Source organism: Ixodes scapularis, unplaced genomic scaffold (genome assembly GCF_016920785.2).
Source record: "Ixodes scapularis isolate PalLabHiFi unplaced genomic scaffold, ASM1692078v2 PGA_scaffold3__209_contigs__length_174095766, whole genome shotgun sequence".
Lineage (NCBI taxonomy): Eukaryota > Metazoa > Arthropoda > Arachnida > Ixodida > Ixodidae > Ixodes > Ixodes scapularis.
The window spans coordinates 87,362,106-87,378,170 of record NW_024609868.1 but is presented as its reverse complement, the minus strand read 5'-3'; the positions used below and the strand labels follow the sequence as shown (position 1 = coordinate 87,378,170).

General features: G+C 44.0%; 1 protein-coding gene across 1 annotated transcript; it reads left to right on the top strand.

Annotated features, from left to right (window-relative positions):
* The first annotated feature begins 47 nt into the window (after nucleotides 1-47).
* LOC8027962 (actin-related protein 2/3 complex subunit 5) lies at nucleotides 48-13,234 on the top strand. Its single transcript, XM_029987611.2, has 4 exons — nucleotides 48-340; nucleotides 962-1,034; nucleotides 8,267-8,443; nucleotides 12,945-13,234. The coding sequence occupies exons 1-4, from the start codon at nucleotides 192-194 to the stop codon at nucleotides 13,005-13,007; spliced, it is 462 nt and encodes a 153-aa protein (XP_029843471.1). The 5' UTR covers nucleotides 48-191; the 3' UTR covers nucleotides 13,008-13,234.
* Nucleotides 13,235-16,065: the final 2,831 nt, after the last annotated feature.

Genomic DNA, 16,065 nt, shown 5'->3' with positions numbered 1-16,065 from the left:
CTAATATTTTGACGTGATAAGCCGTTCTGGTAACATTCAGGTCTTACGCACCGCGGTACTGTGAAGTACTCTAGCGGAAGTGTTGGAAGGGCTGTGTGGGTGTGTGACAAAATCTCCGATTCTTTTTGTTTGAGTTCTCCGTTGGACCTCCCCCTCCTCTTTCTTTATTTGCGAAGCACAAATATTTCGCGATGGCGAAGAACACATCAAGTTCGGCGTTCCGAAAGATCGACATAGACCAGTACAACGAGGACAACTACAAGGAGGATGAGGCGCCGGACGCCCAGTCCAACGCGCAAGCCGGCCCCGACGAGCAAGAAGTGAATCACCTGCTCAATCAATATCCTTTTGCCGCTGTCTTGCACCCGTGTGAGCGTTCCCACGACGCTTCCCCGACTCTGGTATCAAGCAATTCTTAAGACTACGTCCCGTTCAGTATGCGCAAGTTGTAATGTAAACAACGCCCGTCAGAGCCGGTCAGGTATGGCGCTTCATGCCCTCCCGATCTCATCCATTATTTATACGAGACATCTCGTCGCATCCGAGATGAAATGGGCTGTTGTCTGCGTCACAACCTGGATACGCTTGACGTCTTTCAACTGTACTGGTGGACCAATACTTATCGCCCGCTGAAAAGTACGAGGTCTGTGCTGTAAGATAACCATACACGTCGGCGTAGAACACATCTCAGTGGCAAAACCTTCGATGTTAGCAGGCCACCAGAAGATGACAACGGGAGGGAGTCCCCTTCAGATGCCCGGCCTCTAGCGCGCGCTCGTTGCTCTCTGCCGTGCTTCGACTGCGCGTGCACGCTCGAGGCTGATGATACGCCGAAGCATTATCGAAGGTAAAACGCGGAAGGCGGGACATTTGAAGGATTTCCCTGCCGTTTTCACTCTAAATGTCATCGTGTCTCGTCGCATAAACGTGAGGTATTGGACGCCTTAACTTGCGTTTGTAAGGGAAAGAATGTCGACGCCCTCAAGATAATCCTGAAGGCTGCACCCATTGGCTCCAAGTGCCAGAGTGTAAAGGTAAGTGCTGCTTCTGAACTGCATAATCATTTGTCTTGATATGGTCTCTTGCTTTCTGTTGACCAGCATCACATTTTTGGTACTGGGCCCAAAGACTCAAATTATGTGTATATATATATATATATATTTTTTATTTTAGTTCATGTGGCATTAAGTTTTCACAAGTCTTCCCCATGTCAGCGCCGAGAAAGAGCACCAAAATGCTGGTTCCATAGTGCCATTTTTCGTTGAAACTTCGTAGTATTGTTGCTTAAAGGGACCATGAAATAATTTTAAAATCGAGTTTCATCCACCGCACGTCGTAAAAGGTGTGAAAAGAAACACAAAAACAAAAACTAGGGAGCCAAAAAAAATTATTTGCTATAGAACTTTTAAAAGAAAACTGGACTCTTTTGCGCCTTCTTTCCTTCGCCTTTTCACTACGATGCATCCGCGGAAACTGAACGCATCAGCCGAATCCACGTCGCCTACTGGGTAAGAGCCTACCTCACCAGCACCGCGATTGTAAACAATAAATAGCCGGCGAATGTTTCCTAAAAGTTTTGTTAAATAATATTCAGATCCACATTTTGTAGCATAATTAGAGATGTGTGGCGAAAATTGCCAAATTTGATAATGCTGAGAGCCAAGCGCCATCTATCGTGTGGTCAACGAAGCAACTACTGCGCGTGCGCAGTAGGGCAGGGCCAACAGTTACTTGGGTGGAGGCGACCGACGAACGTTTATTTTCTTTGTTTTCCTTCCTCTCAAAACTCTGACTGACTGAACGTTTATTTTTCTACGTGTTCTTCTCGCGCGTGCCGACTTCAAGCAGCAAGAAAACAGTACTTAAAACAGACCAAGACGTTTGTCGACGTTTAGCGCACTCGAAAAACTGTCATTCAAGCATTCACACACCCAAAGAACACTCCTTTCACACAGCGCTGTGTGAAAGGAGTGTTCTTTGGGTGTATGAATGCTTGAATGACAGTTTTTCGAGTGCGCTAAACGTCGACAAACGTGAACAACCAACTCGCCCAATCTCAAGTTCTTACAGACCAAGACGAACAAGAACTTTGGATCCACCGACTCCGACGAAGCGAGCTGGGGGGCTATGTTGCGCTTTTTGCACTCCCAGGAGACTAGGGAGAGGGAAGTGACGTCAACGACACAGCAAACGCAGATTGGGTGTTGATTTCGTTTTCTTCTGTCAACATCCAATCTGCGTTTGCTGTGTCGTTGACGTCACTTCCCTCTTCCTAGTCTCCTGGGAGTCCAAAAAGCGCAACATAGCACCCCTACTCATAATATAGGCCTGGCAGGCATTCCGACTCAGCGCTGCGTTGCTTCGTCGCAAGACCGTCTGCCTACGACCGGCTGGCGTGCTGAATGGAATATGCCCGCGCGACCCTTATGAACCCTTCCCGTATTATAGTTTGATCGCTGACCTCAATTTTAGATTAAGAGGTGAGGTCAATCTTTTCCCCTTGTTTTCCGAGGCAGTGTTGACGAACACTCGTCGAAAAGAGACTCTCGTCGATTCTATCTTCTTGTTTTGTGTGATATAGAGCTGAAATAAACGCCGTATGGATTACCTTCGTAACACGGTATGTACACTTTGTTATTGGTATGCCATTTTTATTCTGACAGACTGCACGTCACTGTCGAGCTATAACAGTTCGTGGGAGGTATACGTGCAACCCCGGTCCAACCTTTCTTTGCCGAGTGTCGCGTCAGTATCGAGTTGCAATCGTAAAAGAACGGTCCCGAAGCGCTTACCAACAGCGCGAATACAGCACTTCCATCAAGTGCGCGCGTCCGCTCCGAGTGTAAACAGGTATTTACGTGGCTCTTGCTGACACTCGTAGTTCAAACGTATCTTTTTTAACGTCGGCTCGCTCCTGCATCTCCGAGGCCGCGAAAAACGCCACGGCAATTTGTTTCCATCTACGTCGCTTTGCAAACGACTGACACGGGCCGGCCCTTTTGCCAACAATGACAGTTGGGTTGACTTCTGGAGTCTTCACCGGAAGACTCGCTGCACTTCCCAACAGGCATACCGGCGTATGGGACTAGTCTCATGCTGTCGCTGTAGCGCAACATATCTCATTGAATTTCGCTCAGCGGCGATGAGAGGCGCCGATTCAGAAAATACGTCGGTGACATCAGCGCAGTAAAACCTACCGGCGCACCCCAACTCGTTGCCGCTAACGCTCCCATTCTCCTACTGCCGAGAGAACTTCCGGTTCCGGAAACAGCGTACGTCACGGCTTGTTTCGCGGTCAGTTGGAGAGAAAGAAAAAGTCGATATTTCATTAATTTTTTGGGTAGAAGTTAATAAACCGAGACGAAAACGGATGCCTGTTTGGCATTCAGTGAACATTGACGGTTTAATGTAAAAATTATCTGGAAAAAGTAAAAAGGTCATTTCATGGTCCCTTTAAAGACCAAGTGTTGATACAATGGGTTTTCCAGCTCGCTGCACCTTTGCATCAGTTGCATTAACATCATGAGCTGAACATCTGCCTGGCCAGCTAAATGCTTTTTCCGTGTAATTGCTGAAGTTCGCAACATATAAGATAGGCATTCGTTTTTAGCTTCATGTGTTCTGTTGTAGTAATAAGCGGAGAAAATCTGACATTGTTAACCGCCCAACTTGTGGTCAGAACAGCCTGTTCTTTCGCTGCTCATGCCACCATTCTTTGTCACGGCTACACGTCTGTCTGAATCGACAATGCTCGGAGCACAAGCTGTGCTCTGGACGTTGTCAGAGTTCAGCAATTTACATCACCACACTAATTGGCCACAAACATGAGCTCAATTACTCATTGGCGGTTTGATTGATACAAAGTGTAAGCCAGCCGTGGCCAATCTGGGAGCTGCATCCAGCCGTGATGCACTTGGGATCATGTGAACTTGATAGAATTTCATTGAAGTCTGAAAGCTTTCTAAAGAAGAAAACAAACCTAGTACCCTCTTCTTTATGACATTCCGCAGTAGAAATCATATTTCCGGCCCCCTATCGTTGTGCAGTTGTCATCTTGTATCCCACCATACAATATACAGTTAAGGCTTGTTTTCACATACATAACACAAGGTTTGCACAGGTCCTTGAAAGCCCTTGAATTTGGAAATGCGACTTTCTAGTCCTTTAAAACCGTGAAATCTACAGTGCTTGAAAACCCTCGAACCTCATGATTATAGCGACCAGCATTGTCTTTTTGCAACAATAAGGCATAATTACTATGCATGTTTTTTGCATTCATATTAAAATATTAAACTTTTCCATTGCGGACGACGAAATTTTACTTTGTAGTATCGCAATTAAGACATTTAGTGGATCGTCTTTGCCACAGGAGCAGTAGTTTGAGTTTTATCCTTTCCACCATCTTCGGGTCTTGCTTTGTTTTTCCTTGGTGGTTCGTGGTTATTGCACCTGCCCAGCCTGTCTCTTAGCTAGGTTTGGTCGTCTCAGTCCGCATAGGCTTCACCTGGCACATGGTGCACGTGGACATACCTGAGGTTGCATGTGATACCCAGGTAGCTCAACTTGCGATAGTTGTCTTACCTTGTGGGAAAATGTTGCATATCTCGTCTGTGGGAGAGTTGGCTATAAAAAATCTATATCAGTTGTGTGAAGCACTGTGGCCACATGAAGACAACAGTGGATAACTTCACGAATTGCTGGATGCCGTGCGTAAGTGAACAGTCAGTTTGCCAGCAGGTGTAAAACCTGAACAATGCGTGCGAGTTGTTAATAAAACCGTTTGCAGTCTGTTAAAGGAGTGCTATGACCCTTTCTGTAATTCAGTGCCATCTGATGACTCAAATGGCAGTTTAACTTTTTCCGTACTAATGGCGGCATAAAATACCGCAGACCTGTGGTGTGCAGTATCTTATGGTGTACCGTAATTTCCGCAAGTCAACAGTAAACGAGAATGCGCACTTCACTGTACAGTTCTTTTTCAATCTCTTTCAGTGTTGATGGTGAGAATGATGCAGCCAGTTGGAACGAAGCGCCAACCCACATAGACGCCTTGAAAAAATTCTATACATCAAGGGGCTTTAAGGCCGAGTGTGTGCTATTAACCGATTGACTGGGCCCGAGTTAGAAACAAACACTTACGCAGCTCTTGCATTCAATTCCTGATTCACGTCGCGCTACCATCTAGGATGTAAAGGCCTCGAATCATCTGCTTAGGAGCATCTTCAACTTCTTCCTTCATCAGTAAACAGAAGGCTGCCATTAGTATAGCACATATGCCATTTTTCAGATGATGATAGTCACCAAAGTGGCCAGACTGAATTCCGGAAAGGGTTTATTGTAAAACTACAGGGTACAAAACTATGGTTTTTTTAAGCATCTTATAGGGCCTTGAGAGTCCTTGAAAACCCTCAAATTTTTGTCTTCAGAACCTGTATGTACCCTGAACACACCTCTATTTCAATGCTATCGGTCAACACTGAAAATAGCACTGACCTCGCTGATGCAATGCTAATACAGCGCTGCACCAGCACTGTTCTTTGTGTTGATTTAGCGCTGCACTGTATGCACGAACCAGCCTTTGAAGTCAAATTTGGACCTAGTACCAGTTCGCGGTCCCTTTAGACATTGACCAGTAAAAGGTGCCACTTAATTTTTTACGTTACTGGCAACCATGGGGTTGTGTTTCGAGCTATGTCTGAAGAAAAGGTGGGTGTAATATAGCATTTCAGTTCAGCCTATAATGGCGTTGTACAGGGTGTCTAGCCGCCGGGAAAACCAGGAATTGTCAGGGAAATTTTAATTACCCGGAAAAATCGGGGAATTGCCAAGGATATTGTCAAAAAGCGAGCCCAGTCAGGGACGATGAGCCGGAAACGCCATCAAGTGCTCTGAGCACTCGATGGCGTTTCTGACTTGAGGACTTGGGGGCAGAAAAACGGGCGATAAATTCTGCTTGGAGCGGAGCGCGGGCTCTGCTCACCCGATGTAGAGCGTGCTACCCAATGCAGAGCCCTTTATACTAAGAGTGTTTGGCCAATGGGGTGGAGCTTGTTGCCCGCTAGAACCAGTAGATTTCGCGATAACGCAAAATGGTGTTCTTGTTTGTCTTTTTTATTCCTGAGAAATTGCATAGAGCTCCTATGAGTCAGAGCCCCAAAATGGCGGACAGAAGTAGTCCTCCCCCGGTTGTCAGACTACGCTGCTGTGGTTGCCAGGCTATCAAAATCTCCTTAAGAAGGCCAAACTCTCTCAGTATAACCGGTTCTGACCCGATGAAAAAGGAACAGTCAACAAATCCAGTCCAAGCCTTGAATTGGATTGGATCAAGGGCACAACACTAGGCTAGTTCCAGTTAGAGCTACTAGATTTAGTAACAAATAGGAATGCTGCACACCCGAATCCAATCCAAGCCGAAAGTATCCAAAACTGTGCAACTAGTGGCAGCCATGGTTGAGCGTCGTGTTTTCATTGTTTTTCCTTTCCAGAAGTAGCCTCTTCACTGACGATGTCGGCGGCAAGAAAGTACTCGTTTAATCTGGACTGGGGGCAAACTCTAATATTTCGGAATATGCAAGTTGGATTAAGCCCGTGCAAAATTATCCTCACAGTGCTCAATGCTCAATGCTTTGTGTTGTAATGGTCTTATATATTTTACCGCCTCTACAGTTGTCAGGGAATTCGAAGTGAAATTGTCAGGAAAAGCCTGAAAACGTTGGGGAATTTCAAAATATAATTTGCTAGACACTGTGGTTGTAGTTTAAAAGTGTGATTGCATTGCTTAGCACCATTAAATTAGGATCATCCAAAGGCCATGCCTCACGTCATTGTCAGCCTTACTTTTTAAAGGTTTAAAAGCTTCCAACCGAGGCACTCAAAAATGGCTCACTTGATTTCATCAGTGAGAAGAGAGCCCAGTTTCCAGTGTTGTTCTCACAGCAATGTGGGCATGAGATTTCATGAGGCTAGTGTCTTGTATTTGTAACTGCTGTGTAAGGTCTTGGATGACTGACCTATGAAAAGGTGGCATAATGACTATGAACATAGTTCTGAACTTGATTTTTATTTATTTATTCAAATTATCGCACGGCACCTGTAAGGTCATTAAAGTGGGGGAAATCAGAAGGAAGGTACTCTGCCTGTAGAAAAGATGCTCAACAAATAAAAAAAAATCCCCAAATTAAAGTAAAATAGATTAATGCGCATGCAAACTGGGTCCGTACATTTCATTGAACGCCGCCTCGTTGAATACTGTTTCATCAAAGACTTTTGATCTAGCGGCATTTTATCAAAAGCCATTTCATCAAACGCCTTTTCATCGAAGCCGTTTTATCAAAAACCTATGAAGTTTTACACGAAAAAGGCTCTGTGCAAAAGCCGGGTGAAAAATCTCGGGTATGATTTTTTTTCCTGGGGTCGAGAGGAGTTTCCTGTCCAATCCACTCATGCATATTGCTGTGGTATTTACATATCCTACCTTGAGGGTAAAGTTGGTTCGAACTTGGTCAAACTTTTGTTTAGAAGTTTGTAGTTTGTCAATTGAACATGATGGTAAACCTGAGTCTGGGGTAGGAAAAGGAAAATGCAAAAGAAGACAGAAAAAGAACAGGCAGCGTCTCAATGTCAAACTCTTAAACTTATCAGGATTGAAAGTTAGAAAAAGGTCAAATTCCTTGGTGTGGCCAATTTGAAAGTTTTAAAATATTCTAATTTCTTGGCACAAAAAATGTGAGTCTGAAAATTGTCGTATTTTTTTCGTGGAATTAGTTGGAACGTTGCAAAACTTTTCAAACCCCATAGTTTGATCATCAACCCTCCGGTTCTAAATATGTTTGCAGCACGTTTAGCGGTGTCACACGGCGTACATACTGTTAGAAGCGATGGCAATAGACACAGATAAGCCTGCACACTTTTATAGCATCTTGGAAACCCAAAGCTAAGGAACGAAAATTGGCTGCATATCTGGTATTTCCCAAAGACATTCTAAATGCGTAGCATTTATGGGGCCTCTTCATGCTCCTCCTTTTGCGGGCTTAGTAAGCAGGCTACGGAAGGGCACATCGCGTGGGTTTAGAGAACTTATAAAACTGTGACACTGCAACATTTTTCTTCTATTTTTTCGTTTTTTAAAGAAAAAAGTTTAGATTTTAAAATTTCTTCCTTTTAAATGTTGCGCATTTAAAAATAGGTTCACATGACATTGCACATTCTCGTCCGGCTCATGAGGCGGACCGCGGTCACCATTGACACTCGCCAATTCTCTCTCCAGGATGCCACGAGCGCACTGGTGATGCGGGTGCTGCTGGCGGTGAAGGCCAGCGAGATCGAGAAGGCAGTGGGCTCCCTGGACCGGGACTCGGTGGACGTGCTGATGAAGTACATCTACCGGGGCTTTGAGAGCCCCTCCGAGGGGAGCAGCGGTCACCTGCTTGCCTGGCACGAGAAGGTGGGCACACTCGGCCACAGCTCTCAACCCCCAAAAAGATTCTCTTTTTTTTTTTTTAAGTGACTGGATGGCACGTATGATACAAATTGATTTCTATGTTTCCTATTTAGCTCTGTTTCAAGTTCTAGATTGGGTGTTCTTTTTGATCTCGAGGATCTAACCTTGAATGGCAGCCAAGGAACCCCTCCCAATCTCGTCATGATGCAGTAAAGCAGTGCAGAAGCTTATAGTCAGATACAACACAAGAAAGACAGCAAGAAGGGGAAAAGGGCACATGCAAGAAGAGCCGTTAGGGAAACGAGGTCGCTCCTCTCCGCTTCAGCTTTTCTGAAGTCGGTGACAGGTTAAGAAAAGTTTTCTGGCTGGGGAGGGGAAGCTGACAGAATGATAAAGAAAGGAGGTGGTTTCCTCCTCTCCAGCATTCTGTCTGCTTCCTCTTCCCCTGCCCTCCTTTCCCTCGAAAACTTTTCTTAACCTGTAACTGACTATAGTAGCATTGTAAACAATGATGCAGGTGACCAAGAGTGTTTGGCTCGCAGTCCTGCACCAATGGGTGGTTCAGATCTGCTTGAACAGTGCTTCAAATGTACTTTACTTAGGGGTGGTTAAGTGACTTTGATGAGCCCAAGGTGAGTCCAGGGAACCCCTGGGTTCCTTTGAAACCTAGTTTGGAATCTCGTGTTCTAGGTACATAGATGTCTGATGAAAAATTTTGGTTTAAAGAATACAAGCTTTTTTTTTTTCAATAGAGCCTCATAAACAGCCTGGATATGTGATTTTGAATTAATGCACCCAAATAAAAGGCAGTTTTCAAATGTAATATTAAAAAAAAAAAAGAAAAAAAAAATATATATATAAAAAGTTTGAAACATGTATAGTTCAAGGAACAAAAATGTTCTAAAATATTAATCTTCTTCGTTAATTTTTTTTTTGCTTTTCAAGACCCGAGTCTACCCTCAAAGGGGAACTCTGCCGATTTTTCTATAGTCGTCGATTTGGCTGGAAACTGGCAGACCGCATCAAAAACCCTTTCTTAACTGACAACCAAAATATTTTATAAATATAAAAGTTTTTCCCTGAAGTTATTGAATTTAAGTTACGCCGGCCGCGAGGGTGCTGGGAGGCGACTTTCTACTGGCAACAATAAAAAAAATCCCTACTTTTCTCTACTCCTGAACGTCACCGGCGGGCAGGTGGACGAGTGACCCGGACAGCCGCGAAGCGGCTTTCCGGGCGCCAGCATTCGGGATTTTTTTTTCGCAGCTTCAAGGTTGAAAGCTCCTTTGCAATGAGTAGCAATCTGTGCTCCGTGGTAGATTGTAGTAGCAGTGCCGGGAAAAGCTTTTCCTTTACCCTTGTTTTCGTGGGAGAAAAACAATATGCTCGCTGGCAGCATATTGTGTGCCGAGAGAACTAGTGTCGCATGAGTCATTCTCGCTTGTGCCCGAAATAGTTTATAGAGTTATGGGCTTCAGTACGCGGCTACATACTTTACAGCCGCATGCTGCGAGTTGAGTATTCTGCAGCTGGAACACCTTCAAGAGCGGCAAGCACTGACTCGAGCTGGCTGTGGCCATCTGTCCAAACAGCAGCGCTAATAATATTGAGGAAAACTTGTGCGCATTTCAGCACTATAGTCGACGTTTGGCGCAGTCTCATATTTTGTTCATAATTAGGGCTGGGCAGTTGATTGATTAACCTACCGATTAATAGATTAATGCTTTAATCGCAATTAAATTTTTAAACCAGTTAAGCGGTAGCATTTTGACAAACCAAAATAAAGTAGAAATAAACGCTTTCATCACACAGTCCTGGACAAGTACACCTGTATGAAGGGAAAACTAGGTCAAATTTCAAAATAAAGTAAACTGTAGGGATGAGATTCTTAACTCCAGACAAGGGGGGGGGGGGGTGCAAAAGGCTACACATGTCCCGGCCACTTCAACCCCGTTTGAGTTTCCGTTTAGCACAGCAGAGGCTATTGTAAACAATTGGAGGAGGTCGCTCTTGCCTGAAAATATCAAGAACCTCTTTGTTTCGCGCGGCTTAAGTAGGAATCTGTGAGTGTGATTGTCTTTAAACTATTCTTAACTACACATAGAGATTGATTCATAATCCAAGTTCTATATTGTGCTGTTTTCACATATTCAGCATAGGCAAACAAAAAATATTAAGTTAATCTTTTTTTAAATATTATGCGTAGAAATAAACCAGACCGATTAATCGATTAAAGGGTGGCGATCAATCGGGTTAAAACTTTTAATCGACGCCCAGCCCTATTCACAATTGCTTCTATAATTTTTTATTTTTTGTCCATAAACATTTTTTTTTTTTTTGGACATCAAATGTGGCCGATCTGTTTAAGAAGAGAAGTGAAACGTCTAAACAAAGTTTGAGTTTAGACACGACTTTGACACACTGCTATTCGTGTGTAGTATTACAAAGGTTTAGGGAGCAGGTGTTGAATTCCATTAATAAACAATAGGGCCTGCCTGCATTGCCTGGTTTGTTAAATGGTTGGCATGAAATTTTCTCACGAAAGATGTGGTGAAAGCTTCTTTATATTATTATAGAGAAATGTCATATAGGTGTGAGAAGTTTTTAAAACTATGAAAATATTAATGTCGTTGAGGTGTTACTGCAACAGGTAAGACAAGCATGTGGGGCACCTGTATCCACATTTTGAGCATTCTTTGTGGTGCTTCTAGTTCTGCTCTTAGGTCATATTTTGTAAAAATAATTTAAAATATAGATTATTATCAAGTTCAGATAGCACAAACGCCCACATTTTCTCGCTGTTAGACGCGAGACAGGCAAGCGCAAGCGTACCTGATTGCTGGCCGCGCGCACCGCTGCCTGCCGGTAACGTCACGTTTGGGCGGTGGGGAAAACTGGGGAAAGACTAGGGAGAATGATGTTTCGGTTTCGGCATCAAACAAAATATTGCTTTTTTAATTGACTAGAGTGAATTTGGGGGAACAAGATATCATTTTGGAATCAGGAAACCATCGGCATTCAGATGATGCCATCGGATTAGGTAGCTAAAAAATCGCCGTAGTTCCCATTTAACCGTGAATAGGGTTAACCAGAAACCAAAACCACTGAACACGAGTAGGTTCCGTGATTTTAGTGTATACTGGTATACCCCCCAAAAAACGTCCCCGGGCCGGTTTTATCAACATTGAGGAAAACTAAGAGACCCCAAATTGGAGCTGTCCTTGAACAAGGAAAGGCCAAGTATCACGGGAAGAAGCCTACCATAAAGCGCAGTGGAAACACACTTCATTTAAGCGACCATTAACATTTCCCAAACTTTGGAATCCTGCGAATTATACGTTAAGGTCTTGACTTGACCGAACAAGCACCCATGTCTAGACTAACCCAGTTTCCGGTGAAAGTGAAGTGAATGCTCCCCCCGGTTTTTTTACGGTATATGGTGCAACCCACATATAACGATGAGAAAACCCGAAAATGTGGTCGTTATAACCGATTATCGTTTTATCTGGACTCAAAACCCATGCAAAAACGCTTGGTTCTCTAGAAAGTGATTGTTATAAGTTGTACATCATTATATGTGGTATTGTTATAAGTGTATTGCAGCGTATATCTATGGCTTTATTTTGCATTGACACCGGGGGCAACCTGGCGATCCACAGCATTCGACCAGGTTGCCCGCACATTCGTCCCTGGTCATTTCCACTGCAAAGTGGGTCGGTGCAGAAGTGTGCACGGGGCTTTTTGGCTCAGAGAGTGTGGCGATACCGGTCAATAATTGACGACTGTTGTTGAAGCGGTGTGTTGCATGATTCTCTAAGGAGGGTTGCACCGAGGGAAGTCTGGCGAGCCATTGTGTTTCTTCAACATATTTTTACCTTTTTTCTTTTTTTAGCGTAAACATTGATAAATTTAGATTTTTGTGCGGTGCTTATTATTGGACGAGTTGATGCTGAGTTTTAAAATATGCGGTAGTGCTCCAAGGCGAGGCCAAAGAAAAGAGAACTGAACACTACTGTACGCACAGTGGCGTCCAGTTCTCCTCCTTTTGTCCTTGTCGGTGAGCGCTACCGCAAGGCCTGCGGCTTTCCCCCACTGCTAACCCCCCCCCCCCCCCCCAAGCGCTGTCACGAGTGGATCAGCGCGTTGGCGCCGACGCATCTTGCAGCATCTCATAACAAGCGTGAGGCAACACCTGGACAAACGCATCTGCCGCTTTGCGGCAACTCCCGCCATGCTTCGGTGCATTAGCCGCTTGGGGCGATGTCGGAGATCCACTAACAGCGACGCCGTGCTAGGACCTTGTCTTCTAGGTGGTATTGGTGCTACCATAGTCTAAAATGCAGGTTTTGTGTCTTACACCGAAAGCACCAAACCTGGGGTAAAGACGAACCCAGAACCCCCCCCCCCCAAGTTTATAGCAAAATAAACCCAGAGAGTGCAAAACCCTAGCTCTGTGCGATCTGGCCACTTGCAAGGCCCACTGACGCTACGGCGCTCTTTGCAGGCCTATGCGGCGGGTGGTGTGGGCTCCATAGTGCGAGTCATGACGGACCGCAAGAGGGTGTGACATCCAGACGCAGCACCGGGGCTGCGCCTCCCTGCTCAAGAGCTGCCAGACCGACCGCCGCCTCTTCCTCCCCATCGAGTTCTTCCAGGGTGCGGCCCAGACGCCGCCGAGGGTTCATTGATTCCACTTTTTAAGCCCGTTTCTCGCGACGCACGACGACTGTAAATACGTGTGGCCAACTTGCAAGTTATTTGAGGGCTGAAATAAAGCTTGTTTTACCTTGTTGATCTATGTCTAGGAGTTGCTGGTTTTACTGATGCCTCGATGTGTTTCGGTGCAGCGAGGAGCCACGTTATAGAAGTGAAGGTGTTCTGCATCTGTGTTTGGGGCATACGCTTTCGTGGACTTCTCTCAGCTTTTGCTACTTGGAGGGGTCTCAAGGCTTTTTGTTGCACATCGGTAAAAATATTGCTCCTGTGGAGTAGTTTAATGAGGTACATTAGATGGCATTTCTGTCACCAGTTTGAATGTGGTTGCAGATCTCCCAGCTTTTCTTTTTCTTTCTCACTAGGCAGCCTAAGTGCATAGTCGATGCATTAGAAAAATTTGACCCATATAAAGTAGAAGAGATATTGAAATGAGAATGGAAATATGTGAGACATTCTTATATAAGCTTAATCTAATCATTGATTATCGTGAGAATCTGAATTTTGAACAGGTTACCATATCTTTTTCTAAAAAATATGGTAACCTGTTCCTATAAATATGTAACCCCTATGTAAATATGTTCCTATAAATATGTAAACCCTATAAATTTTCTGGAAGCTTCCAACAAAGCGCTAGTTTGTATCTCGGCACCTTAGCAGGCCTGGTCATGAGCTTCACCTCTTCATAACGCTACTGCCAGTGATATGATTGCTGCTTTAAAGGGCTTGCCCTGCTGCATCCTGCTACATTTAACCCAAATGTGAGGAACTTGCGCCAACATTGCGCCAGAACTTGATTTCACTTTATTAAATACTCAATATATAATGGCTCGGGCACTGCTACACGTCCGGATTGTTATGGTAAACTAGTGCAAATTTTCAGAACTTTTGATTTTAGCTGCAAATAACATACTATCCTTTTTGATCTTCCTATCAGTGTCAAACACTGACAGTACTCAAAATTTTCGCAATATCTCTCGTGTTCCTAATGTGCTCTGGCGTGCAAGTTACCTTTGATGAATGCGCTTCTTACTGCGCTCTTGTGTTCTGCAGTGAAGCAGTAACCATGAAGTAAGCATCACAATTTTACTTATCTTGCTTCGCCGCAGTGCATCAGAGTGCTGAAGGGAAAGCATTCCTCCAGACTGGGACATTAAGCATGTAAGCATCAAGTATATTAAAAAAAAAAAAAAACTTTGAGTATGAACGTGAGTCGAATCTCGTTAATTCGAACTCTAGGATGACCGAAAATTTGTTTGAATAAAGAAAAGTTTGAATTGCCGGAAGTTTTGTCCCATAGAGACGCATAGGATGGGGCCTGCATGTTAGTTTGAATGATCTCCAAGTTTGGAGCAACGAGATTTGACTGTATTAATGTAGCAGCTCTTAGTTGTAGTACAAACTTCTGAATGGTACACTGGCTCTTATTTATGACAGACTGCAGTATTCTAGCGACATCTTTTTCAAATTCGTGATTTAACTTGCAAGAAAATTTATATGAATTTGAATCTTGTTTAGATGTAACCTTTACATTTTGTTTGTTTGAGGTACAGTCAATAGAAATAAACTAAATTAGGTGAAGCAGTAGAAGGAAGATTGGGGATAACCTGAACAACTTTGGCCGGATTGTTTTAGGACAGCATATTTGTTCACATGGCAAACCCGGTTATTATGAGGTTTTACATACAAAATGTCATTAATTTTCATAATTTAATGACAAAAGTTTTTTTTTTGTCTGAATTGAGAATCTGTTTTATAACCTTTACAACTTAAATGAAACATCAATTTGTGTGCTCAAGATTATTCTAACATTCTTTTAGTGGAATATGCTATTTGGTTTAAATTTTATTTTTTACCTAAAATGGCAATTCACAGCAGTCCACTCTGTTCATTGATCAGCATCTTTTTGCCATGCCTAGTGCATAGCAAAGATGGCATTAGTTACTGGAAGCATCAGGTAAGTCGGGAGTCCTCCAACCTTTCAATCTGAGAAACCCGTCCCGGTCTCGACACTGATGTAGTGAAGCAGTTCAAGGAGCCTATAGAGCTCGCAAACAATGGTGAACATGCCAGGGAGTGTTTGGCTCATAGTTATACATCAATGATGGCTTAGACCTGCCAAGACAGTGCTTAGACTGGAAAAACACTTTACTTAAGGGCAGGAATGGCTGAGGGAATTTGGGAGCTTCAGTGAATCAACGAAGGTGCTCTGGAGAAAACCCGTTTTCATAGGAGCTCGGTTCAAGAGCCCACGATGTAAGCCAGACTAAAAAATGAACAAAGAATTGCAAATACCTAAGGGCACAACAATCTCTGAAAAAGTCATATGAGGATTGCATTCTGCAGCATCCTATGCTCCAATGGACCTGTTGCAATACGTACAGCGCCACGACAAAAGGACCGTCAGTACAGATAACGCGCTTTCTCGTTACGTCTCTGCGACTGTGCGCGAGTGGCGGCAGCTATACCGTCGGCAGCCATGATTGTATGAATCTAAACCAAAACGATACCTGTGGCAGCGTAAATGCATCGCGACAGGTGAAGCTATTCCCTTACTGTCGAGACCGGCTATAACGAAATCAACAGGAATCAGAAATCACTTTGGTATATCCACTATTTCGTTATAACCAACTTCGGTTAACAAAGTGCAAAAGGAAATGGGAAATCGTGATCGCTTTGCTGTAGTCGCTATTTCGTTATAACCGACTTCGTTATAACTGGTCTTGACAGTATTTGAATATGTAAGGTGTCGTAACTCATCTTTACGTCTTGCAGTGTCACCGAATCCACTTATTTTGCACCGCAACCACGTCGGGGTTCAACTAGGTTCGACAAAGCGTTGGTGTAGCAGACGACAAAGCCGGTACAAAGGAGAGAGATGAGAAAGGGGCAGCCTCGCAAGCTAGCCAACA